General features: G+C 43.0%; 1 protein-coding gene across 1 annotated transcript in view; it reads right to left on the reverse strand.

Annotated features, from left to right (window-relative positions):
* abhd17c (abhydrolase domain containing 17C, depalmitoylase) overlaps positions 1–25,446 on the reverse strand; it is a gene marked incomplete at its 3' end in the record, with an annotated part of 57,246 nt that extends 31,800 nt beyond the window's left edge. Inside the window, exons 1-2 of the mRNA XM_079496542.1 lie at positions 24,613–25,446; positions 17,295–17,560 (exon numbers count right to left, since the gene is read on the reverse strand). Of these exons, the coding sequence (XP_079352668.1) occupies positions 17,295–17,560; positions 24,613–24,834 (488 nt within the window). The 5' untranslated portion in view covers positions 24,835–25,446. The remainder of the gene's footprint in view (positions 1–17,294; positions 17,561–24,612) is intronic.
* Between the last annotated feature and the right edge of the window lie 1,078 nt (positions 25,447–26,524).

Here is a 26,524-nt window from a genome sequence, read left to right on the forward strand (position 1 = left end):
TGATATGGAGCCTGTGTGGTCTGAAAGGTGGAGTTGGGCTGATATGGAGCCTGTGTGGTCTGAAAGGTGGAGTTGGGCTGATATGGAGCCTGTGTGGTCTGAAAGGTGGAGTTGGGCTGATATGGAGCCTGTGTGGTCTGAAAGGTGGAGCTGGGCTGATATGGAGCCTGTGTGGTCTGAAAGGTGGAGCTGGGCTGATATGGAGCCTGTGTGGTCTGAAAGGTGGAGCTGGGCTGATATTATATGGAGCCTGTGTGGTCTGAAAGGTGGAGCTGGGCTGATATGGAGCCTGTGTGGTCTGAAAGGTGGAGCTGGGCTGATATGGAGCCTGTGTGGTCTGAAAGGTGGAGTTGGGCTGATATGGAGCCTGTGTGGTCTGAAAGGTGGAGTTGGGCTGATATGGAGCCTGTGTGGTCTGAAAGGTGGAGTTGGGCTGATTTGGAGCCTGTGTGGTCTGAAAGGTGGAGTTGGGCTGATATGGAGCCTCTCTTCACTGACATCATCCTCTAAACCAGTGTTGCTTTTGACAGAAAAATTTGATTTATTGTAGTCATAGCACTACTGCACGATTCTTGCTCAAAAGGTGAATCTCGATTTTCCTCCACAAGAATTTAGATCACGATTCTCATTTTTTCCATGAAAATATGTATTGTCTTTAGTCTGTACTGTAATTTCCGGACTATAAGCTGCTACTTTTTCCCCATGCTTTGAACCCTGCGGCCTATACAACGGTGCGGCTAATCTATGGATTTTTATAGCTAACGGCCACTAGGGGACCTTCTAAATCTATCTCTATGGCCGGTCCTTAGACTTACTGCTTGTAACGTAACGTTCCGCCAGAAGGAATCCAACTAGCAACTGCTTCTGGCGTAATACTCCGTCTGATAAGCTTTATTATTGATATCAATCCATTATTATTTTGGCTTGGCCTTTCCTTCTTTAGTGATCCTAGACTCGGCAGTCTGAGGTTGGCTGTGCGTTGCGTCTTATAGTCCAGTGCGGCTTGTATATGTACACATTTGTTTTTTTCCCTAAATTTAGCGGGTGCGGCTTATATCCAGGTGCGCTTTATAGTCCGGAAATTACGGTAGTTGCTGAACATTACTACATAAAAAATGTGTCACCTGGAGCCATAACTACTGTGGCTTTAAACAGACAACTTCAAAGTGCTTAAAGACTTAAATCTCTGGTAAAGTCTCTCGTAGCAAAAACTAAAATGAACTGGACAGCCAACTTAGTGCTGGACGATTCTCAAATTTAGGAATTGATATTGCGAAGGTGTCTGAATCTTGACCGCAATCTTTTTTTTATTAATTGTGCAGCACTAAGTCAGTCTTTTGAATAAAATTGCATTTAGTTTTAGTAAAACTAAAACAATGTGATTATCTCAAATAGCCTAATTGTGATTAGACGATTATATAAAAATCACACCCGTGTGAACTGAGTGGTGTAAGGTTTTATATAGCATGATCAGCTGTGGTCTGACGTAATGTCTGACGTAATGAAATCACACCCGGATGTGATTTCACAACTGGCTTTTTTTGTGCAGAAAAAATGACCATGGTTGCTACGGTCATCCAGTTCACCCGGGTATGATTTTGTTACGTCAGAAATTATTTTGAACATAGCAACCATGCTCATTTTTTTCTGCACACAAAAGCCAGTTGTAGGAGTGGTTTACACCACTCAAAAATGTGACAGGCCTAACCGTGTGTACCATCAGCTGCTTTTATAAAGAGATCCTGCAATATTTCTGTACAGACGAGCTGACATTATTTTGGGTTTGTTTTTGTTGTTTTACACAGAACCAACCAAAGGTGGTGTAATACCATCCCTGTGTGTGTGTGTGTGTGTGTGTGTTTGTGTGAGAGAGAGGGTCAACATGTTTGTGTGTGTGTGTGTGTGTGTGTGTGTGTGTGTGTGTGTGTGAGAGAGAGGCAAAATGTTGATGTTAGGCCTGTCACAATTATTACAGAATCGCCTAATCGCAATTATTTTTGCGTAATTGTCAATCGTTTCCATGTTAACACATGACAGAACGTTCAGCCACTTAAAATCCAACTGTCAACTGCTTCTGGCGGAATGTTCCGTCATATAAGCTTTATTATTGATATCAAAGGGGATTGCCGATTTATTTTATTTTATTCAGCGATCCTAGACCGGTTTTGCGCACGCACACTGCCGTTCACTTCTTGTATACAGAGCTATCCATGGTTTTTACATGACAAAAAAAACGATGTTCGGCGGTCTTTTCTGATTGTCCGGTGATCCCGGTTGAAACATTGGTGCTTTCTAGAGCAAGGATGGCCTCATTTTAGCTAGCTAGCATTGACGCTAAATATTTAGCATCTAAAATGGACCGGCAGAGCGGACGTTTGTCACACTAAAACCAAGTAGATCCGGGTCGTCCACCAGGTGGCAGTGATACGGTTAAAACAATGTCCATACATTTGACAGAAATAGCAGAAATAGTTGATCTACAAGCTTACGTGTTGTAAGCTTGTAGATCTATTTTCACAAAAGTGTTGTACAAACAAAATGTAAAAAAAATGGTGGGTCAGTGATTTCTTTGTATATTTAAGTCATTTGTCATTTCTGCCCTGAAGCGTAACATCACAACGGTGAATGAGCTAGGGGTGTGTTCAATTAATCAATACGCCAATTATCGTATCGATAACAGTATCAATACAGAGGCTACCATATCGATATGGCAGGAAATGCTGTGCGGTAAGAGGTTAAAAAAAAATATATATATATATATATATATATATATATATATATATATATATATCCATGACATTTGCGATTATCTGTGTATTTTTGTTCTTTTCAGCCACAAAAAAATATTTTTAGTCCAACAACTCTCCCTCTCTCTCCCCAATGTTGATTTCCTTCCTGGAGTAAAGAAGAGATGTCCAGAAAGAGGAAGAAGACAAACAAAGCCGATCCCTAATGTCTTATTATAAGGTCAAGATGTGACCACAGAGTTGCTTGTGTCCGTCCGGTACGCACAAACAAGTTTATACGGCTAGAGATAACAGCACAAAGTGGCTCATGCAGCCTCAAATAACTTTTGGATTTGGTGTAATAAAAACAATTAAGATTAAATCCTCCACTTTTAAACTATTGCTCAACTACAAACAAGGCTGACAAGAAACAGCCAGCAGCAAACTGCACTCCCTCACGGCATCCGAGAACACCTAGAATGTGTGCCCCTTAAAAAAAACATCCAGGTCAAAGATGTGGTCTCTCTCCATCATGTAGGTTGTTACTGATGTCAGTGAGCTTGTCAGTAAAAAGCGAAGCAGCCTCGGCAGCCTAACCCAGACATGCAGGGGTGATATAACCACAGCCTCGGGGAGATTTATGGCTGACATGTTCTGTCCATTACCATCTCATAAATTGGTCCTACAACCTAGCGTTAAACAGCAGGGTCGAAGGTCTCCTCCTTTACACACAACATCATAACAACCTCCTACGGCTAACCGGGAGCAGATCATCAGCCAAGCATCAGCGAACCCTGAGCTGGGATTCATGGGACTTTATGTTTAGTAGTGATTAGTGAACACTGAGCTGGGGATTCATGGGATTTTCTGTTATGTTTAGTAGTGGTTAGTGAACTCTGAGCTGGGGATTCATGGGACTTTATGTTTAGTAGTGATTAGTGAACACTGAGCTGGGGATTCATGGGATTTTCTGTTATGTTTAGTAGTGGTTAGTAAACACTGAGCTGGGATTCATGGGACTGTTATGTTTAGTAGTGGTTAGTGAACACTGAGCTGGGGATTCATGGGATTTTCTGTTATGTTTAGTAGTGGTTAGTAAACACTGAGTTGGGATTCATGGGACTGTTATGTTTAGTAGTGGTTAGTGAACACTGAGCTGGGGATTCATGGGATTTTCTGTTATGTTTAGTAGTGGTTAGTAAACACTGAGTTGGGATTCATGGGACTGTTATGTTTAGTAGTGGTTAGTGAACACTGAGCTGGGGATTCATGGGACTGTTATGTTTAGTAGTGATTAGTGAACTCTGAGCTGGGATTCATGGGACTGTTATGTTTAGTAGTGGTTAGTGAACACTGAGCTGGGATTCATGGGACTGTTATGTTTAGTAGTGATTAGTGAACTCTGAGCTGGGATTCATGGGACTGTTATGTTTAGTAGTGGTTAGTGAACACTGAGCTGGGATTCATGGGACTGTTATGTTTAGTAGTGGTTAGTGAACACCGAGTTGGGATTCATGGGACTGTTATGTTTAGTAGTGGTTAGTGAACACCGAGTTGGGATTCATGGGACTGTTATGTTTAGTAGTGATTAGTGAACACTGACCTGGGATTCATGGGACTGTTATGTTTAGTAGTGATTAGTGAACACTGAGCTGGGATTCATGGGACTGTTGACGAAAAATGTTCGTCTTTTTTCGATGATGAAAACTAAATGGAAACTAAATGAAAACTAAGCTACGGTGACAACAAATAAAAACTAGACTAAAATGTTAGGATGGGACTAGTGGACAAGAGATTTTTATTTATGTTTATTTAACCAGTAAAAACACATTGAGACTGCGTCTCTTTTACAAGTGGGAACTGGCCAAGAGGCAGAAATAAAATTACACTTCAATACTACATCATAAATGTCACATTTTGGAACAGCAAAATAAAACATCCATAATACACCACAAACTACCTATGAAATAAATACAACAAATCACCAAAGTGGTACTTTGGCACTTTTGGTAGCAGGGCAAAATACACAATATACAAAATCTAAACCGAAATAATAAATATAGGCATGAACATGGGCTAGTAGTACAAATCCAAACATGTGCATATGTTGGACTGTACATCTAAGATGATCCTTTTGAAACTTCAAAGGGAACTTTCAAAGCCAATTTTAGTCTGGACTGTAGGTCGTTCCCCCCCCCCCCCCCCCTTGAATGCTGGTACTACACACCGTAGCCAAGCATTTGACCTGTGTTTGAGACCATTTTGGACCAAGTCGAATTCGGAGGAAATGTAAGACGGCAGATCACCCAGAATGGCTTTATAAATGAAAATATGCCAATGTTGCAGCCTGTGAGATGTCAATGAGAACCAACCGACTGCAGCATACAACGTGCAGTGATGTGTTCTGGAAGGTGAGTTAGTTATGAATCTCAATGCAGCATGGTACGAGGGATCCAATTTGGCCAAGGTGGAGGAGCAGGCAAACCTATAAATGGTATCACCATAATCTAATTGGGACAGAAAGAGACCAATGACCATTTTTTTTGCATTATGTCATGCTTTAGCTATTGAAAAATAGCAGATCTACAAGCTCATAGCACGCCATCGAGTGGCGCGCTACGAGCTTGTAGGTCTGCTACTTTTTGAAAAATCGAAGGAACCACTGACATAGAAACATAGCTTTTTCAGAAAACTGTCAGGATGTAGAAGACATTTTTGAATCTGATCTCAGGTCAGAATGGGTTAATTCATGCTGCAGGGAGATGAAATCACAGGACAAATTTGGTACAGCCACCTCAAGCGTCGGCGCACAGGTGTACAGAGCCGTATCATCTGCATACATGTGATACCTAGAGTGCTTTGATTGACTACAGATATTGTTTACGTACAGAAGAAAGAGTAGGGGACCTAATATCGAAACCTGAGGGACACCTTTTTCCAAAGTTGGAGGATCAGACACAATGTTGCCTATATTGACACACTGTGTCCGACCCAGCAGGTAACATTTAAACCAGCTTATCGCATTTTGAGATCCAGTATAAGTCATTTTACACTTGGTTTGAGTGAAAAAAAAGAGAAAAAAAAGGAAAAAGAAAAATGCCACTATATGGCCACGGCGCGTGGATTATTGAGACGACCGTGTCAGAGAACGCACTAATAGTCTAGTCGCCGAAATAAAGGATTTATGTAACTCACGTTAATTGGCTGATAATGTTCCATTTTCAACATTCTAATGGTTTCCAGCAATTTCCAGGGGTGAGTAAACATCTTCTGAATCAAAGTAGCAGCGATCCTCTGAAGTGACGCAGTTAATTATGTCCAATAGGCTACTGGCAATATTATGACAATTCAAGTCAACTTGGCTATAATCTACTAGGTTACTGTATAGTTTACATTAATCATTGCCTCTCAAACCCACATACCACGCGTAATGTGCGTTGCCTAACCAAAGGAACAGACATACAAACCATCAACATGCCGCTCGATGGCATGTCGAGTCTGTCGACAGCTTGCAGATCTTTTATTTTGGGCAGTGGGCACACAACGAGGCGCGCTGCACTACGATGGGGAAATTAAATAGCTGTAGGCTACAGCGCGCTGCGATATGATTTGTAAACCAAATAGCTGTAGCCTACAGTGTGACTGTAACATTGCTTGGTCATCATGTAACTATATTACGTGCAGGCGCTTTCATAGTTATATGGAGCATTTACCGTTGATTAGGTAGCCTAATTTAGCTTATTCACCCAGCTGGGTTCAACGAGACAGCAGTGTCTCGTTAAGCCCCGACGTTTCCAAAACGAGCTATTGCGGATAAATCGATGGTCTTATAAAACATTTAAGCATATGGCAAGTTGACTTAAGTTATATAGTTGATGCTGAGCAGTAAGCAGCTCATTTGGTTGGCAAACCAGAGGCCATCCAGCGGTAGCAAGTTCAACAACCACCGTTCTATTCTGTCACTTTGGTGCGCTGCTGCCTGCTGCTGATCATCGCCTCCTCCTCCTTCAGTCACATATAGTATAATAGCCTAAACTGTAAAAGTTAATCGCCAACATTCACCAGCTCAGCCCTCTTAATATTAAATAAATACATTACACAATTTATTTGTTATAATAAAATTATATAAAAAAAAAAATCACAATCACAGAGCCCGAGGCTCGGCCCGGCCCGACTAATTATCGTGCATTTTGGGCCCGGCCCTACCCAAAAATGTCGGGCCGGGTCGGGCCGGGTTCGGGCAGAGATTGAGAACTCTACTCACAACGCATTGCGCTGTGACGCGTTGTGAGCTTGTAGATCGGCTATTTTCAGCAACTGTAAAATCAGTCATTACGACGGCATTAAGGCCCGCCAAAAACTAGACAAAAAACATTTTAGATGACTAAAACTAAATGGAATTTTATTCAATAAGACTTACTATGACGAAAAGTAAAACTAAAATCGAAATTTGCTGTCAAAATCGACAGTTATGCAATGTTTAGGCCACTATGTAGCCTAGATAGACAAGACCTTAACCGTTTGAATTATCCCTGGACCATGACAAATACAACTCATTTGACGTGGGTACTGGTACTGCTGAAACCATGTGGTCTCATTTCATTTGACGTGGGTACTGGTACTGCTGAAACCATTTGGTCTCATTTCATTTGACATGGGCACTGGTACTGCTGAAACCATTTGGTCTCATTTCATTTGACGTGGGTACTGGTACTGCTGAAACCATTTGGTCTCATTTCATTTGACGTGGGTACTGGTACTGCTGAAACCATTTGGTCTCATTTCATTTGACGTGGGTACTGGTACTGCTGAAACCATTTGGTCTCATTTCATTTGACGTGGGTACTGGTACTGCTGAAACCATTGGTCTCATGAGTCATTTTATGCTCTCAAGAGTTGAATTGCATATTACTTAATTTACAAGAAGTTCACACAATTACAGAAAGTGGAAGAATTGCTATTTTCATCAACATGAGCCTGTTATCTCTCCTAATGGTACCAACATCAATACAGCATGGAATTGAGGACAAAATGTCCTACGTTTTGGGTCCGAGAGGCTAAACAATCTCATCAAATGGTGGTCCGTGGCTCAAATGGGTCCGAGACGAGAGGCTAAACAATGTCATCAAATGGTGGTCTGTGGCTCACATACAATGACCGATACCGATGTAGTCAAAGAAAGAACAAAAATGACCAATATATTGGTGAGAGCCGACCGATGTATGAGTCCGTTCCTTCCTACCACGAAGCAAAACACATACATGGATTCCACAGATACCAATAATTAAACGCCAGCTCAGATTAAAGAGAAAATTACTTCTTTTTCTGTTTGTTCCGTTCGCACAGTATGTTGTAAAATAGCCATAGGAATGTTGGCCTGGCCTCAGTGTGGGGTGTGTGTGTGTGTGTGTGCACGCGTGCGTGCGTGCGTGCATGCAGTGTGTGCTGTGCTCAAAATAACTGCATGGTGTGCACTGTTCATCATTGATACGGCTCTGCAGCTTCCCACACCACACCACTAATGAAAAAACACATTCATATGAATTGGCTTAGTGGGAAATCTATCAGAGCGCGGGGGGCACACAAACCCACAAGTACACACACACCCACACACACACACCCCGCCCCACCCCACTGGAGGGATGGTGGTAATAATTAAATGGATGCCAACATTAGTAAGTTTGCAACGAATTAAATCTATAGGTTTGAAAGTCAGCTCTGCCCATACAGTACATACCCCTGCAGCACTTATAGATCTAGCAGAATTGAAAATAAAAGCGCTCGTGCTTTAGGGCACAGCCTCAACGATTTTTCCACAAAATGTAATTAAAACATATTGAATAAAGAAAACAAACATTGCTCTGCAGGCAGGTACACCCCAATGAGAGCATGATGATTAACAACAGTGTGTTTTTACACAGATCTCTACAGCACGTTCTGATGAGTTGAGGCCAACATGGAATGTTTAATGGCTGCTGGGAGAAGACAGGAGGCTTGGCCCCCGCTTGCAGATGGCATTTACACTCTCTGTCCACTGGAAAACCTATTAGTCTGCTTGCCAGCCCATAGAGCCCCATTGTGAACCCGGACATTTTGAGTACCCTAAAGGTTTTGTGTTAGAAATGTTGAGTATGGGTCCCCAGCATTTACAAACTGACGGATGCTAACTTGCATATGTTGGGCAATTTTCATAATTAGCATAATACGCTGGGGTACCATTAACATCCAATATAAGGCAACATTTTAAAAATGCTTTAAGTAGCATGGGACGGGTGGCTATGGCCAAATGTAGCCCAAGGAGTGACTTTTGTGCAAGACCAATGCTTGCAATGGATTCAGAATTATGAAAAAAACCCTAGTTTGACCCGTCACATGCTACTTAAAGCATAACGTAATTTTGAAAATGTTGCCTTATATTGGATGTTAATGGTACCCCAGCTTATAATGCTAATTATTTTCTAAATTGGGGGAACCCATACTCAACATTTCTAACAAAAAACCTTAGGGTACTCAAAATGCCCGGGTTTACATTCTGGCAAGTAGACTATATCTGAGGACTGAAGAGAAAGCTCAGTTTTGTCAACTTAATTTGAGACGATTAACGACGGCCCTTCTCTCTGTCCGCACGTCCAAATATGACGAGAAGTTCACAAAGTTCAACCATCGCTACGTTGCTTGGAGTGCAGCAAGTTGCAGTAAGTCAGTCAGTCAGTCAGTCTGCTTAGAGGCAGGCAGTCAGCCAGCCAGCCAGCCAGTCTGCTTAGAGGCAGTCAGTCAGCCAGCCAGCCAGCTTAGAGGCAGTCAGTCAGCCAGCCAGCCAGCTTAGAGGCAGTCAGTCTGCCAGCCAGCCAGTCAGTCTGCTTATAGGCAGCCAGCCAGCTTAGGAGGAAGTCAGTCAGTCAGCCAGCCAGCCAGTCTGCTTAGAGGCAGTCAGTCAGCCAGCCAGCCAGCCAGCCAGCTTAGAGGCAGTCAGTCTGCCAGCCAGCCAGTCAGTCTGCTTATAGGCAGCCACCCAGCCAGCCAGCTTAGAGGGAGGAAGTCAGTCAGTCAGCCAGCCAGTCAGTCAGCTTAGAGGGAGGGAGGCAGTCAGTCAGTCAGCCAGTCTGCTTAGAGGCAGTTAGACACATCTCCGCCATCAAGCGCTTGAGCAGGAATGTCGCGAATGTGTTTACAGTGTGAATTATGTTGGACAGCAGGCACACAATTAGATGACCGCATTGGAAATGAAGTTATTTTAATACACTTCAAGTGTTTGTTTTTTTAAATGTTTTGCTTTATTGATAAAAAGTGTAGAAAGACAGGGAACAGGGAGAGAGAATGCGGGGACATTCAGCAGTATGCCTTATCCTTGGTAGGAGTTCTAAATTGTGTGCATTTTATGTGCACACATTAACAGAATCAAATCAACCGAAAAATAACCCTGCTTGAAGTGCAGTTACAATAGCAGATCCACAAGCTCACAACGTGATGTTACATGTTGTGAGCTCGTAGATTCAGCATTTTAAAACGATTTGAAAAAAATAAAAAAAGAACCGCTGGTGGGCAGAAACACTAGGAATTATAAGCAAATAAACATTTGTCTAACACATAAACGGGTCCAGGCTTTAGTTTTAGACATACTGGTCCAACTGTCATTAGACCGACAACCTTGTAAATCCTAACCATAACCGCAAGCACGGAGCAGCAGATGTTTGCCAACCTTAATCCAATCGTCTCCGCATGTCGGTCCTATGGTGTGTGTGTGTGGGATAAGCATGTCGGTCCTATGGTGTGTGTGGGATAAGCATGTCGGTCCTATGGTGTGTGTGTGTGGGATAAGCATGTCGGTCCTATGGTGTGTGTGGGATAAGCATGTCGGTCCTATGGTGTGTGTGGGATAAGCATGTCGGTCCTATGGTGTGTGTGGGATAAGCATGTCGGTCCTATGGTGTGTGTGGGATAAGCATGTCGGTCCTATGGTGTGTGTGGGATAAGCATGTCGGTCCTATGGTGTGTGTGTGTGGGATAAGCATGTCGGTCCTATGGTGTGTGTGGGATAAGCATGTCGGTCCTATGGTGTGTGTGGGATAAGCATGTCGGTCCTATGGTGTGTGTGGGATAAGCATGTCGGTCCTATGGTGTGTGTGGGATAAGCATGTCGGTCCTATGGTGTGTGTGGGATAAGCATGTCGGTCCTATGGTGTGTGTGTGTGTGGGATAAGCATGTCGGTCCTATGGTGTGTGTGGGATAAGCATGTCGGTCCTATGGTGTGTGGGATAAGCATGTCGGTCCTATGGTGTGTGGGATAAGCATGTCGGTCCTATGGTGTGTGTGGGATAAGCATGTCGGTCCTATGGTGTGTGGGATAAGCACATAAAGTGAAGAGCTGCATATGAGAGACTAGACAATAGACACACCTGAGGAGCCACGACCTGGTGAAATAAATTCACTCTGAAACTCATCAGGCTAATTAATGTTCTAAAAGAGCTGCACTTTGATCAGTCAAATATGTACTGTAACATTAACATTAACCCATTCAAGGACCGTCTGTGTGCTGCTGCTGCTGTGCTAAATCACATGATGTGGCATTGTGGAGATTTCCAAAGTGTCAAATCGCACACATATGAAAGAAAATCTGAGAATCTTAATTTCCCTCAATGTCTAACATACAAATCTACATTTTGCTGATATACAGAAATAATACAAAAGGCATATTATATTCCTTAATCAAATATGTATTTGTCCATTGACGATACAGGGCCAGGCAATGGCATCTTTGTATGTGCGTTCCTCGGCCACACGTGCCACGGCCACACAGCATTACATTCACAGGAAACCACCCAATGATAGAACCGCATAATTTTCGATTAGTTATTAACTGTTAACATCCCTACTCCAGACACTCCTCATTTGCACTACTTCCCATAGTCTGGACTCCAGACACTGCTCATTCTCACTACATCCCATAGCCTGGACTCCAGACACTCCTCATTCGCACTACTTCCCATCAGGGACGAATAGTTTTCATAATCCTCATGGGGGCCTGTGCCGCCCCGCCTCCCCGCCCGGACTCCAGACTCCTCATTCCTACTACATCCCATAGCCTGGACTCCAGACACTCCTCATTCTCACTACATCCCATAGCCTGGACTCGACACTCCTCATTCTCACTACATCCCATAGCCTGGACTCCAGACACTCCTCATTCTCACTACATCCCATAGCCGGACTCCAGACACGCCTCATTCTCACTACATCCCATAGCCTGGAGGGAGTCTGCAGGAGACCTACACTTTTCCGGGGCAGAACCAGAGCCATAGAGTAAGACAGTTACCACATTGAGGGGTCAGAATAGAGCCATAGAGTAAAACAGTTACAACATTGAGGGGTCAGAGACCAGAGCTGCGACATTGAGGGGTCAGAAAACTGAGCTCTCAAGCGCTGTTCATGCAGCCTGGAGAGTGACAAGCTGGAGTTTGAAACGCATAGTTTTCAACAAGGGCAGCGCAAATATCAGCAACTTTTAGGCATGTGTGCAACATGCCAACTGTTTTAAAGTATTGTACAGTAACAACTAAAGTCTCTAATGTTTATATTGTACTATTACTAAAAAAAAATCTAAAACAAAAGGCATTTAAGATCATTAACACAATTAGTGCCGGGATTCCTTCAAAATAGAAGCTCGGGGTGCCTGGAAGATATGGCCGCTTTTACTCTGTAAAGCCCCTCCCTTCCGTTCCGGAAAAAAACCGCTTATGACGTGCCCACACATCGTACGGTCTGAACCAGTTAAAGCTGGGCTGTTGCCTGAGTCCAGTGCATTCTGCCAACTTCCGATCCAGGACTTTGTCGACAATAGAAGTCTATGTAGAAGAGCAGTCATTGGACTGAAGCAGCATGAAGTGAACAGAGTTGTCGTAACTCTGTCTTACTCTATGGCTCTGGGCGGAACAAACCACCGCTGACTTAGAAAACACTAGAAATCACTCTCCTCTGAGCTTGTAGATCTGCTAATTTCACTAGTGCGGGACCGGGCAGGCAGGCAGGCAGGCACCCAGCCAGCCAGTTTCTGTACTGAGGCAGCTTGATGTACAAGTACACCCCCTGGACATGACTCAGGACAGACTCAGGGCGGACACTCTAACCACAAGGCCACTGAGCTGGTCTATGATGGATACACCAGCCTTATTCCACTGTTCAATCCAACAGCACTACGGATTGTGGCGTGTTTAGGGTAGGAAAAATTTTAAAGTTCTCCTTTCACTGCATTTATGTTAAAAGGATGTACCATTTAAAAATGATAATGTTCTCATTTCACTGCATTTATGATAAAAAGGATTTAGTATTTTCTCACCAGCCGAGGCGAGGCACACAGTCAGCAGTTTTAACGACCGCACGCCGTTCTCACAGGAAGCCGTTTATTTGAGCTTCTCTTGAAATAATTACAAAGTAGATGACCATGCAGTTGACGGAAATGGCATTTAGGCTGAGGGCCGTTTCTGTGCACTGTGCACATACCCAATGCTTGGAAAGGTGGCTCGCTTCCACACACACAGCACATTAATTCCGTCCCCTGATGATGAATTCGCTCCAACCAGCTTGCCCGGCGTTCCACTATCCGGTATCACAATCTTATGCATTTAGCTACGACTCGATTTAGGGAGGGACTATGTGAGAATAATAAGCAGGCCAACCTTGAGCTGCAACAGTGTCTGATATCCATGTTCATTTTACAGGTCGAGTCAACCGAACATCGGGAGAGGGATGAGCATGAATCAGTGCAACTCACCATTAGACATCATAGCCTAACAGTAACATGCATTGTAGTCCTGTAGTATATTATAATAACAGTAGCTTTAAGCTATCTCCACATTGCACCGAAGGTCGGCTGTCGGCCAGTTTGAAAGCGTTGTGAGCTTGTCGGCAGGAGACTCCCGACGAGAAGCTCCCGTCACTTGCCGTACATATCACCTTATCGACGTGTCGGAACCCGTTGATGAAGAACCGAACATGTCCAGTCGGTTGCCGACCTCGGGAGCGACCCTGTCCATGTTGTAGTGATGAGGAGGGTAAATTACTCCACTGTAGAGTGGACTTCTAGTCTGCTCGTCATGTTTCAGGGCCGACTACTGGTGTAGTGTGAACTAGATACCATATGCTCAATATCAACTCTCAATTAATATATGATACCAAACAATCAACTCCAAAGCAAGACTAGCGAAAATAATGCTATCTTTGTTTGTTTTGGTGAGAAGCTCCATGTTGCCAGATTCTGTGAGTGAAACAAGTGACCAGGTCTATGAAAACAAATCCAAAAGAAGCAACCAGTTTCACCACTTGAGCCCTTTTACATCCGCTATTTTCAAAAAGAATCATGAAAGCAAATAAGCAACTACACTACAGAAATAAGCCCAAACTATAAAGCAACGGGCAACTATGAATATGTTACAGGAAAACTAGCCCAAAGTCGCTTATAATAAGCGCTTTCTGCAATTTGCATGGGGGAAAGTCGGCAGACTGGTTTTGTGCAGATAAAAAAAATGCTAGTCTGTTGCAATCTGGCAGTTTTAAGTAGTCTTTGACTAGTCTGAACAAGTTTGTTTGGTCTGAAGTCACCTTTATTTTTATACATTTAGTTCACATCTAAACTTTGATTGTCATACAAATAATTGTGATTAGCAATTCAAATTGCCTCTATCTGAAAAATACATCAAATGTGTTTGTGAAAAACATTACTATTCAAATGATTCATATTACTCAATACTCAGCATTGACCTTGGTACGTACTACGTTTGGCTTACATGAGATCAGCAATTAGTTTCAGCCTCCAAAATACAGACAGAAGCCTAAAAAGAGTTACAAGAGAAATACAATTTCAGCAGGACTGCATTGTCTGCTTTTTGATTACTAATGAGCCTAATTAGTCCTTACTCCTTCCCTTTGTTTACTTATTATTACTCGCTGTAAGTTTCCTTCAAACAAGGAACTGCTTCAAAGAAGAAAAGAAACCCCAGACACCACAGAGGCACAGACAGGATGAAAGTAGATGAAAGTATAGAAAAGCCTTAAATTACTGATATTAAAATAGGGCATATCAAAATATGATTTCTACCACACTGAGGAAAGAAAGCACACTCACCGAGAATGGACAGTAAAATTATGGCAAACTTATCATGTAAAACTCACTCCACATTTTAGGGTTACAATGTAACCACAATAACGACTTTTGTACTGACGTGAAAACCACCAGCTTCCTCAGAAGACGGTCAAACAAATTAAACCCGTCATGAATCCTAGTCGGACAAATGACCAATATGTGCTCAAATTGACAATGTTTTTTTTGGTTTCTCAATTTCTCCCATCACTTCAGGGCTGCTTCCGTCTGCCTTTTCTGAACCCCCCTCCACGTCATCACATTTGTGCGCTCGTGCGTGCGTGTGTGGGCGTGCGCGCGCGCACGCGCGTGCATGCATGAATGTGTGTGCGCGTGTGGGGTCAATCAAATCATTGGTGCACACAACACAAACTAACTTATATAAATTGACTAACAGGTTTATTGAATCCAGTTGAATTACCTCACCTCATTAGCATATAGCTTAATGTGGTCATCAGGATGAGAAAAACAACAGATCTACAAGCAAACATGTGAGCTCAGCTGATGATGTGACGCATCGTTAGATATCTATACATCTGAAAGGTCGCCAAGTTTCATGATCACATTTACTAGACGATGCCGAGTCTCAGCCTTAAAGCAACCTATTGCTTTTACCCGTCCATAGTACTTATTTATAGGTTCATTAATGGAACCAATTCTCATCTACGAATGCTGACTGACGCACTAATGAATAGTTAACTTGAGTTCTGTACACAACATCTAAATGCTGCACTGCTGGCAACGGTTAAGACATTCTGATGAGACAAGCTGATTTGATAATTACATGTAGGGTAATTAATGGGAATAAACCTTAAAGGTGTAGGGAAACGGAAATGGTGGACATTTTATTTTGAAGTTTCAGCTTGAAACGCTGGCTCTGAAGTTTCTGAACCAATCAGAGCGTTGCATCCCTCCAGGCTATGGGGTCTCAAAGTCTGTGACTTCCTGCACGTGAATGTCGTTTGTAAACAAAGTGACAGGGAGACGTTGGGAAAAGCCATCAGATTATTTCTAACCTATACACAACCGATATACATATTTTAGCGTGATGATTAAGTTTAAAACAAGTAATACACTGTCTGGATGTCATCTTGAATGAGATTAAAAACAGAGTAGTTATTTAACCAAAACCAGCTGTGTGGAGGAGGACAAGAAGCATGGGAATCAAACTGGTGAGCTTAATTTGTATTGGCTTTTATTGATGTGTATCTCTACATGTCATCACGCAGCATGTTTTAGTTTTCAGGAAGTAATTAAAAATATATTTGTATGGACTTTTGATATAAAAACACAAAAATGAGAATTTGCCCATTTGTTTGGCATCCATTGTTAGGTATGCCCATAAGATGACCACAGATATGGTATATGATATTTTTCATTTCACTACGCCTTTAATAAACATTTCAAGGGACGCTCTGAAAGAATATATATATATATATATTCAAAGATTTGCACCACATTTTCACGATTTTTCAAAAATAGCAGATCTACAAGCTCGTAGCACGGCACCGGGTGCCGCGCTACGAGCTTGTAGATCTGCTATTTTTCAATAGCTAAAGTATAACATAATGCTTAAAGTATCAAAAGGGGTTCCCATCCTGAATGGGTTAAGCATACTACGGCAGCCAGTCAAAGTACTAATAATGTTCCTTTCCATCAATAATAGGCAAACAAAACAAACCTAGCTGAGAATGCTTGATGAAGTCATCTTTCATTAGTAGTGGTAACTTTATTTTTTCCCTGCTGCAAGCGCAAATCTCCACATCTCGTCAAACCAGTTGATATACCACAGAAAACTGGATCTGGAGCCACATTATATACCAATTAATTAGTCTAAGATAACAGGCTTGGATGTCCATCAAGCAGCTTTAACCCATTTAGGACTGAGGCTGATTCTAAAAAAAATCTCTTCTAAATCCTAAAAGTTTTCTGAAAAACCTATGTTTCTATGTCAGTGGTGCGCAACCTTTTTCATGTCAAGGACCCCCAGAATTATCTGTATTTGGCTGCGGACCCCCATCTGAAAATATGTAGTTCCAGGGACCCCCCAGAAGCAAAGATTTGAGTTAAAAACATTCGCTCTGAAAGAATATATATTCTTTTTCAAAAACAGGAGATCTACAAGCTCATAGCGCGGCACTCGGTGCGCTTGTAGATCTGCTATTTGTCAATAGCTAAAGTATAACATAATTCTTAAAACACCAAAAGGGCTTCCCGTCCAGAACGTGTTAATAACACAACTATGAAGACATGCCACCAGCTGCATGCAGTTAATTAACTAGCCAAGCCAGAGTGATTCTACATCCACCTACTTACTAATTGCTGAGAATCTCAGCCGATACGGTTTTCAACAACACAGGCCACAAATACAACATGGTTCCCTCTATTGGGGTGTGTGTGTGTGTGTGTGTGTGTTCCACATAAACTAACTCACTTGTTGCGCAGCACCTGCCAGGCCGCCTCGATGTCTGCGTACAGGTTCTTCTCGGAGGGCTTCCCGCTACTCACGCCGTAGCCAGAGTAGTCGTAGGAGAAGACGTTGCAGTTGATCCTGGAGCCCAGGCCGATGTAGAAGCTGCACATCTGGCCCAGGTCCACCGCGTTGCCGTGGGAGAACAGCAGTGTGTAGCGGCTGTTGGGCGCGCAGCGCACAAACATACAGCCCACACGGTTCCCCCGGCTGCTCCGCGTGGTGAACACCTGGAACAAAGGAGACAGGAGACAACATGAACACCTGGAGCACAGGAGACATGAGACCACAGAAGACATGAGACGACATGAACACCTAGTGGACCACAGGAGACAGGTGACAACATGAACACCTGGAGCACAGGAGACATGAGACAACATGAACACCTGGAGCACAGGAGACATGAGACAACATGAACACCTGGAGCACAGGAGACATGAGACAACAGGAGACAACATGAAAAGGGGCACGGTGGCACAGTCGGTAGTGCTGTCGCCTCACAGCTAGAAGGTCCTGGGTTCGATTCCCGCTGGGGACGCTGTGGGTGCTGGGGGCGTGTTCCCTCCTCCGCGTCATCAGTGCCCATACCCGAGGTGGGGTTGGCAAAAGGGCCTTTCTGTGTGGAGTTTGCATGTTCTCTCCGTGTCCCCTAGGGTAGGTACCCTCACAAAAACATGCAGTAATCCTGGTCTCTAAACTACCTCCCCCTGGCCAGCCGGGGCGCCTGTTGGAGGGGAAAGGAACTGGTTGGAATAACGTGTTCCTTCCACACGCTACGTCCGGTCAGGGAAATTCCCCCCTGTCAGGTGAAAAGAAGCAGCTTGGACTCCTCATGCATGGAAGGAGGCCTGAGGTCAGTCCGTTGCCCCCCCAGGTTGGCAGAGGAAGTGTAGCGCTCAGGATTACATTAGATAATTGGCACTGGGTGAAAAAACTGGGTTGCAAAATCGTGGGATAAAAAAAAAAAAAAGAAAAAAAAGGAGACAACATGAACACCTGGAGCACAGGAGACATGAGACAACATGAGACATGAGACGACATGAACACCTAGTGGACCACAGGAGACATCAGACATGAGACCACATGAACACCTGGTGGACCACAGGAGACAGCATGAACACCTGGAGCACAGGAGACATGAGACGACATGAACCCCTAGAGCACAGAAGACAGACATGAGACCACATGAACACCTAGTAGACCACAGGAGTAGGGATGGATGCACGCTGGGCACAATATACGCTGTAGACTAGAGTGCATAGCTGAAATTTGGCGGAAGTAGCGGGATTTTGGCGGAAGTACCGCTCAAGGAAATGGCGTTGACACTTTACAAATCTGTTTACATTCTCCGTGAATGAAACAAGTGTTGTGAATGGTCAAAGAAATATTGTATCCGGGGGAAATACATCTGACGGATGTTCCGTCCGAACATTTCCACCTATGCACTCTCTGCCTTACTGTATATTGTGACCAGGCTTTTCTCTTCGCAGATGAGTAAGGACCGAGGCTAGGATGGATGTCAACAATTCATCATTTGTCAGCCTTCTGATTGGTCCCTGACTGACTAACCAGCATACTGTCAGCCTTCTGATTGGTCCCTGACTGACCACCCTTATTCCGCCCTGGTTCCACCTTGTTTATGTTGAATTTGCTAAAAAATATTTTTTTGGAGAGAAAAAAAACTTTAAACAAACTTATGCCCAGTCACACACCATGCTGCACCTGTGATCTTCCGTTTTTACTGACAAAGTTTAAAAAAACAATTGAATGCACAGAATATCAATACGAACTACGAAGCAACTGAAAAACACATTATTTAATTTTCAATGGTAGTGGATGGAGAGAAAGGATTTTTGTCCAACCACGAAATGGCAACCAATGGGTGCACAACCAGGGTCTTGACAAAGGGTGAATTAATCGAAAATGGATTAATGGCCATTAACCCTTAGAAGATGAAAGACGCCAATTGGCGTCTTCATCAGAATTCCGTAAATGATCAATGACGCCAATTGGCGTCTTCACAGTTTTTGATGAATCTAAACATATTAATATGCTCCGAAGCGCTGTTTAAATTCCTGAGCTTATATTCCAACTACATTACCCAGAAAACCCGTGTCACGTGACACACGTGTACGTGTTGCCATTGGAAGCTGGTCCCACCCCCTGTAAACAGTGGGGGCAGAGGGAGTCTTCATAGTTTTCATTGTTTTGCCTGTTTGCCGTCTCGCCCGAGCGATTTTCTAGCAGAAAAAGTTGAAAGCAGTACTATTTATTTGAGCGAGTTTTGTGGTAGTAGTATTGATCCATACGCGTCCCAGTCGCCTTCTCCAGGCGGAGTAGCCCTGGTCCAGTGCTTACAGCGAGACTCGCTGCTCCCTCCCTCCTTTTTTCATTGTCGTCGTCCGATGAGCTATACCGGGAAACCATTGAAGAAGACGATCAACCCGGAATGTTTTGAGGTAATCTTATTGTAGAAAATGCCCTTCTATAGTGATCAGAAATCATAAGATGATCGCTACAAATAGATGCTTGGATAATTACTACTACTAGTCAGATCATGACGCCAGAATGACTCACCACGATGGCCCCCAGCCATTAGCCAGCACCGAAGGTGCTGGCTAATGGTGTTGGTCGGTGCATTGGTGCTGGCTAAGGGCTGGAGGGGGGGGTTGGTGTCGATCGGTTGGTTGGTGCAGTACAAATGTATCGTAGCAGGCATGCACGCATGGCAGTACAAGTATTTTATATTGTAGCGTGCCTTATAGGCGATCTGATCTTTAGAGTAATGTTCGCTCCTTTTATTTACTGTCTACAAAGACGGAGAACAAACATGCATCGTTTACTGAAGCAACGCGTGGTTATGATGACGTTGCTACAAGGATCGGAGGGGGGACGGGGAGTGAAGCTAACAGTAGCGTATTATATAAGATCTGTATGACGTTTCATTGACGTCTGAGCTTGCATGATAATTGCATTCATTGTATATTGTATACAATCATGATTGTACATTGTTTAGTGTGTCTCCGTGTGATGATGATGATGACGATGATGTCAGATAGCCTACGTCCCCCGTCCCCCCCAACTGGCTATTGGCCGGGCTGACTACAGCTAAATGTTTATTTTTATATATTTAGAACTGGCATCGGAGGAGGAGGATGATGATGATGATGATGAAGACGAAGAGTCAAGACTGCGATGGAGTTCTCCGACACTGAACCGGATGCATTCATTCATTTCAGTTGTTTTTTTTAAATTTAGCCTACACACACACACACCGTCAAGAACAACTGGAATGCAGTGGTTTGGGGACACTGGGGAGTTTGGGGACAACTGTTTTGTATGTAGGCCTATTTATTTTCTGTAATATTTATTATAATTGTATTATGTTAGTAGTCATAAAAAATAAAAGACAAGCTTTTACAATGAGTTAGACCTGTCATGGCTATTTTGTTCACTAGTCTGAGGTTTATGGTTTGACTAAGCGAGTTTCAACTGTGATTTACTCTGTAACGGTAGATGGTAAGAACCCAATTTTTTTGTTATAATACAGTATACATTCAAGTCTATATTTTGATACATATCATGGGCACAAAGTCATATCAAAACAATGTCCTTGGATGAGTTTTTTATCAAAACTGTTTCTTCACAACAGGTTTTTGAGATACATGCATGAATAGACACGGTACTGGTAAGACTATGTAAACATGGTATATATCAAAATGTGCGTTAGAATGTCTAATTTTACCCCAAAAAAGAATTGAGTTTATATGATGTTCCATTTCAGAGCTAGGGGGACTTTTAGCTGGATAGGTCAGATTGATCATGACTGACCATGCTATTTATAGATGGCAAAATATCTACAGTGGTACATGTGAGAAACTTTTTATTTTATTTTAATTGAACTAGACAACTCACCCTTTAAAATGAGATATTGCATGGCTATGTACGCCCAGCAGAAAAAAAGTTATTTAGAAAATAAAACTTCAACCGGTCATAACTTTTTTTGTTGTCCTAGAAACACTACCCAGTGTAAATGCAGGCTCTTTTAAATGGCTTCCAACACCACAACTAAACATTTTATCAACTCAGTTCATTTTTTTCCTGGAAGCAGACAAGCCAAGCTTTCTCTGAAGGTCTTTCGTTGTCACACATTCACAGCAGAGAATTTTCAATAAATCATTCAAAAACGCCATTCTGCCATAGAGAAGTCTAAAAACTATATAGAAATCCTTGAAACTCTCAAAGAGTTAAGACATTTTCAATTAAACGTAACAGTTAACAATTAATTCAAAATTCTGCGGTTCTATCATCAATGCTGTCAGCGGCCGAGGAACGCACAAGTGGGCAGGTTAAAAAAAAAAGTTAAAACATTGGTACAGAGAAACGTCTCTGCTTTTGCATGTGATGTGACAGACAAGACAGTGCACTTCATTTCATTTCTCATACAAAGATGCCATTTCTTTGCCTGGCCCTGTATCTCATATGGTTAAATAAATATGGATATTAATACACGGATTAAAATGGGGTGCACTTTGTATCCCAAAACGCAGTTTATAGTTAACACTTTAATTGCCCGGGGTTACAGACTGACCGGATGTTGTTCCGGATGTGGCTGTAGCAGCTAGATATAAATCTATCGCGACTAGCGACTGGAGGGCCGTCTAACACAGGATGTTTTTTTTATAATTAGACGGGATGATTTAGATCACAAGTTATTAACGTTTTAAGATTTTCGTTGTCATCGGCTAAACGGGGGAGGAACATTTTCGATGACGTCTCACTGTTGCGCAACATCGAGGATTGCACAACAGGTGCTTCCAGGCTGTGGAGCGATGCGATCCGTTTTCATATCAATAAACTTCGTCTTTTGGATCAAACTTCATCTTGGGCGTCGGGCTTTACTGATAGAAAGGACAAAGAACTTCGTCCTGGGCGATGGGGGTGTTAAGGGACGCAATAAAACAACAACCTCTGCATCCACGGGATGCACTACTGTACTGTTTTTTATTCTAGTTTATTTTGCTAGCTTTAGTTATAATAATAATTTCTTCTTCTGTTTTCTACATGATTATAACCACATTATAACCATATAAAATGAAATGGGAGTTAAATGCTGCAATTTGTAAAAATGGCAAAATATGACTCCTAACGTCGTTGAAGTGGGACTCATAAAATGTCCCTGGCTGGGACTCATCAAAAAGACCATCCCTGCATCCCGGGACTCATTACATTGAAAACCTATTTACATCACTGTTAAAATTCCTCGAAGCACAGCTGATTTTGATTACAGAACTAGTCCGTTTTTAATCTCATTCAAGATGACATCCAGACAGTGGATACTCATGGTTACTCATCTTAAACTTAATCAGCACGCTAAAATATGTATCTGAAAACATTAAAATAAGCCACGAAGTAGCCAACAAGCTTAGCTTCCCATGTGTCTGACTTGTAAACAACAAACACAAAGACACCCATGTACCTGTCTGACTTGACTACTTCACAAAGACACCCATGTACCTGTCTAACTGACACCCATGTCATGTACCTGTCTCACTGCTTCACAAAGAGACCCATGTACCTGTCTTACTGACCCCCTTGTACCTGTCTATTACTTCACAAAGAGACCCATGTACCTGTCTTACTGACCCCCTTGTACCTGTCTATTACTTCAAAAAGATACCCATGTACGTGTCTCACTACTTCACAAAGATACCCATGTACCTGTCTCACTACTTCACAAAGATACCCATGTACCTGTCTAACTACTTCACAAAGACACCTATGTACCTGTCTCACTACTTCACAAAGATACCCATGTACCCGTCTCACTACTTTACAAAGATACCCATGTGCTAGCCCCTTTCGGGACCCTCCGTAAAGCTAGCTGAGACAGAGCAGATCAGAGGCAGGAACGAAGGGACGCGCAGCTAGCCACTCTCGGTGCGGGAGGCGGTACAATGGGAAGTCAATAAGGAAGTCAAGGAAGTGAGGAAGAGAGAAGCCAAAACGGTCAAACAAAGTAAAAATACTTAATGGCATCTGTGCCAAATGAAATTTCTCCCACGTTTCCATTGTCTCCTATAGCCACTTTATGCATATTTTGAAACATCTCACCACCACCACCAGGCCGCAGCACGGCCTGAACGGAGGGTATGTATCTGCCTACCATAGCGCGTGGAAGAAATGCACAGGGACCCTACGTAAAGCGAGATCAAAATTCAGAAAAGCTTTAGGGAGGGTCCCCGAAAGGGGCTACCCATGTACTAGACCTGGTCCAGTGCTTACAGCGAGTCTCTCTCTGACGCCCTGTGGAAGTCCCTTCCGCAGCCCTCTAGTGATATTCTCACTCCCGTGAGCGGGTTTTCAAATCCCAGCAAATAAACAAAACGACGTAACTACTCACCGAAACAAAGCCTGCTAGACCTTGGTAAAAGTCTATTCTCGGAGATGGGAAGCGTCTCAGGTCCCCAGCTTCTCTAAAATGCACTATTTTAATCATTAAATAAAATAAATCCAACCAGATCGGCAATGGAAATGCCATAGTAGAAGAAATGACTCTGCCCGGTAAATTCAGGGTACATTGCGTTATTAAAATGGCACAAAGTGCATTTTAGAGAGAAGCTGGGGACCTGAGAACTTCCCAGCTACGAGAATAGACTTTTACCAAGGTCTAGCAGGCTTTGTTTCGGTGAGTAGTTACGACGTTTTGTTTATTTGCTGGGATTTGAAAACCTGCGCACGGGAATGAGAATATCACTAGAGGGCTGCGGAAGGGACTTCCACAGGGCGTCAGCGAGAGACTCGCTGTAAGCACTGGACCATGTACCTGTCTCACTACTTCACAAAGATACCCATGTACCTGTCTAACTACTTCCTACGACGTCCAAAAAACACAAACACCAGAGGAAGCAACATTAATCACATTCAACCCAAATTTGTTCTTCTCCTCCCATGACAGTAAATGTTTAACGCCCTACCAACAGTCATAAAGGAATGTGAATCCCTGCTCTCAAAGAGCAGTTGGCTGCCATTCTAAACTGGCCCCTGTAAAAAGTCAAAGCCTAAACCCTGCATTAGTTAATTTACAAGAAGTCTACACAATTGTACACAAAGAGAATGTAGAATACATTTGATTTGCCTGTTGTCTCTCCTAATGGTACCAACATCAATACAACATGGAACTGTCAACAAAATCGTATCCAACGACAACTAAATATTACAAGGTTTTGTCTCTGAGAGGCTAAATCAATCAATACGTTTTGAATCTATCAATAATATTCACCTCCACGGCGTCCAGCTCCCGCTGCGAGTACTGCCAGTCGGCCCTCTCGGTGAGGTGCAGGCTGGCGGCCCCCTGGGGGTCCGTGTGGACGGAGTAGGTGGGCTCCGGGGGCAGGAAGGCCAGCTTGGCCGCGATGCGGCCCGGGCAGGGCGGGCAGCAGAACAGCCAGCACAGCTCGCCCAGGGAGAAGCCGTTCATCCTGGGTGGGCCTGCTTCGGGCATGGATGGGGCTCAGCCGGGGCTCGGAGTTACACCTCTCCGATAGAGATTTAAGATGCTTTCAACTTGTAACAGAAGCCAAACACATAAAATAAAATAAAATAAATAGATAGATAAATGTCTTGTATTTAGAGCCCGTGGCTCCTCGGGAGGTTGGGGCGCGAGCTGACAGCAGGCAGGTGTCTCGCGCGGGTCTGTAGCAGCTATTAGCAGCTGACAGGCTACTAGTAGCACCGGTCCATAGAGTTATACTATATCTAGCTATTAGCAGCTGACAGGCTACTAGTAGCACTGGTCCATAGAGTTATACTATACTAGCTATTAGCAGCTAACAGGCTACTAGTAGCAATGGTCCATAGAGTTATACTACATCTAGCTGTTAACAGCTAGGCTAACTTGGCTACTAGCAGCATCTACTAAATAATGTGGGACGTTTTCTCCCCACAATAAACGCGCGACGTTCAAGTTCACGAGGATATTGCCGCGGAACGACTGAACAGAAGGACACAGACTTGGGTGAGACTCCTCGGCTTGTTGGGAGCATTTCTTCTCGCTATACTAATAATAATAATGTTGATGTGATGATGTGAGCAGCCATGTTTCACCAATATAGGATGTCCGGTGAGGGCCGGACATCCTGTTGAGATTTTCTTTTCTTTTTTTAATTGAGAAATATATCACAAACAATTCAGGTAGAAAAACACAGCACAAACAACAAGAACAGAAAATAAACTAAAACAGGACAAATAAACAGAAAGACAATACAATAATAATAATAATAATAATAATGATAATAATAATAATAATAATAATAATAATAATAATAATAATAATAATAATAATAATACTAGTAATAATAATAATAATAATGCAAGAATGATATCAAGGTTCAGGAAATAATGATTCAAATAGCTGTAGCAGTTTTTCATTTTTTACTACTGCAGGGCAAATGACCTGAGGAGCATTCTAAGTTCCAAGATGAAGTGGGGGAAGATTGGTAGTTGTCTCCACCAGGCCGAAGGCATGGGGAGAGTACGTTTTGCACTCTGTCTGTGTGTGTGTGTGTGTGTGTGTGTGTGTGTGTGTGTGTGTGTGTGTGTGTGTGTGTGTGTGTGTGTGTGTGTGTGTGTGTGTGAGTCCGTCCGTCCATCCGTGTACACTGTACAGCTAATCTCCGGCACCATTGGCCCGGCCGATGCCAAACTGTGCACACAAACTCCCTGGATACCAATGACGAACCTCTGCCCCAATTTGTCAACAGCGGCCTGTTATAGCGCTACCATGAGGCCGACTTTTACAAAACACATTTCTTTACATTACTCGTACACATTGTATCCATACATCACGCTTTTTTAGAAAAAAGCTGATGCACACCTCAGATCAGAATATAGTGACAGGTGCGTAGGGCAAGAGCATACATTAAAAAGGGTATCTTTGAAAAACAAAGAAAAGGTCCCGACCTTTTCTTTGTTTTTCAAAGATATTCCTGTTTTTGCCTATAACTGCACCAATCTGTGTAAAACTTACATGTGATCTCTATAGTCATGTGATCAAGACGGGTCTATTTGATTTCTCATATCCAAAGTGGCCCGTTTTGTACAAAATGCTGCAAATCATTAACACAGCGTCCGATTCCCACTAAATCCCACAATAATACTCGCGCTGTTATGGGGATGACATAGTGATGACGTCG

Source organism: Electrona antarctica, assembly GCF_951216825.1.
Source record: "Electrona antarctica genome assembly, chromosome: 3".
Classification (NCBI taxonomy): domain Eukaryota; kingdom Metazoa; phylum Chordata; class Actinopteri; order Myctophiformes; family Myctophidae; genus Electrona; species Electrona antarctica.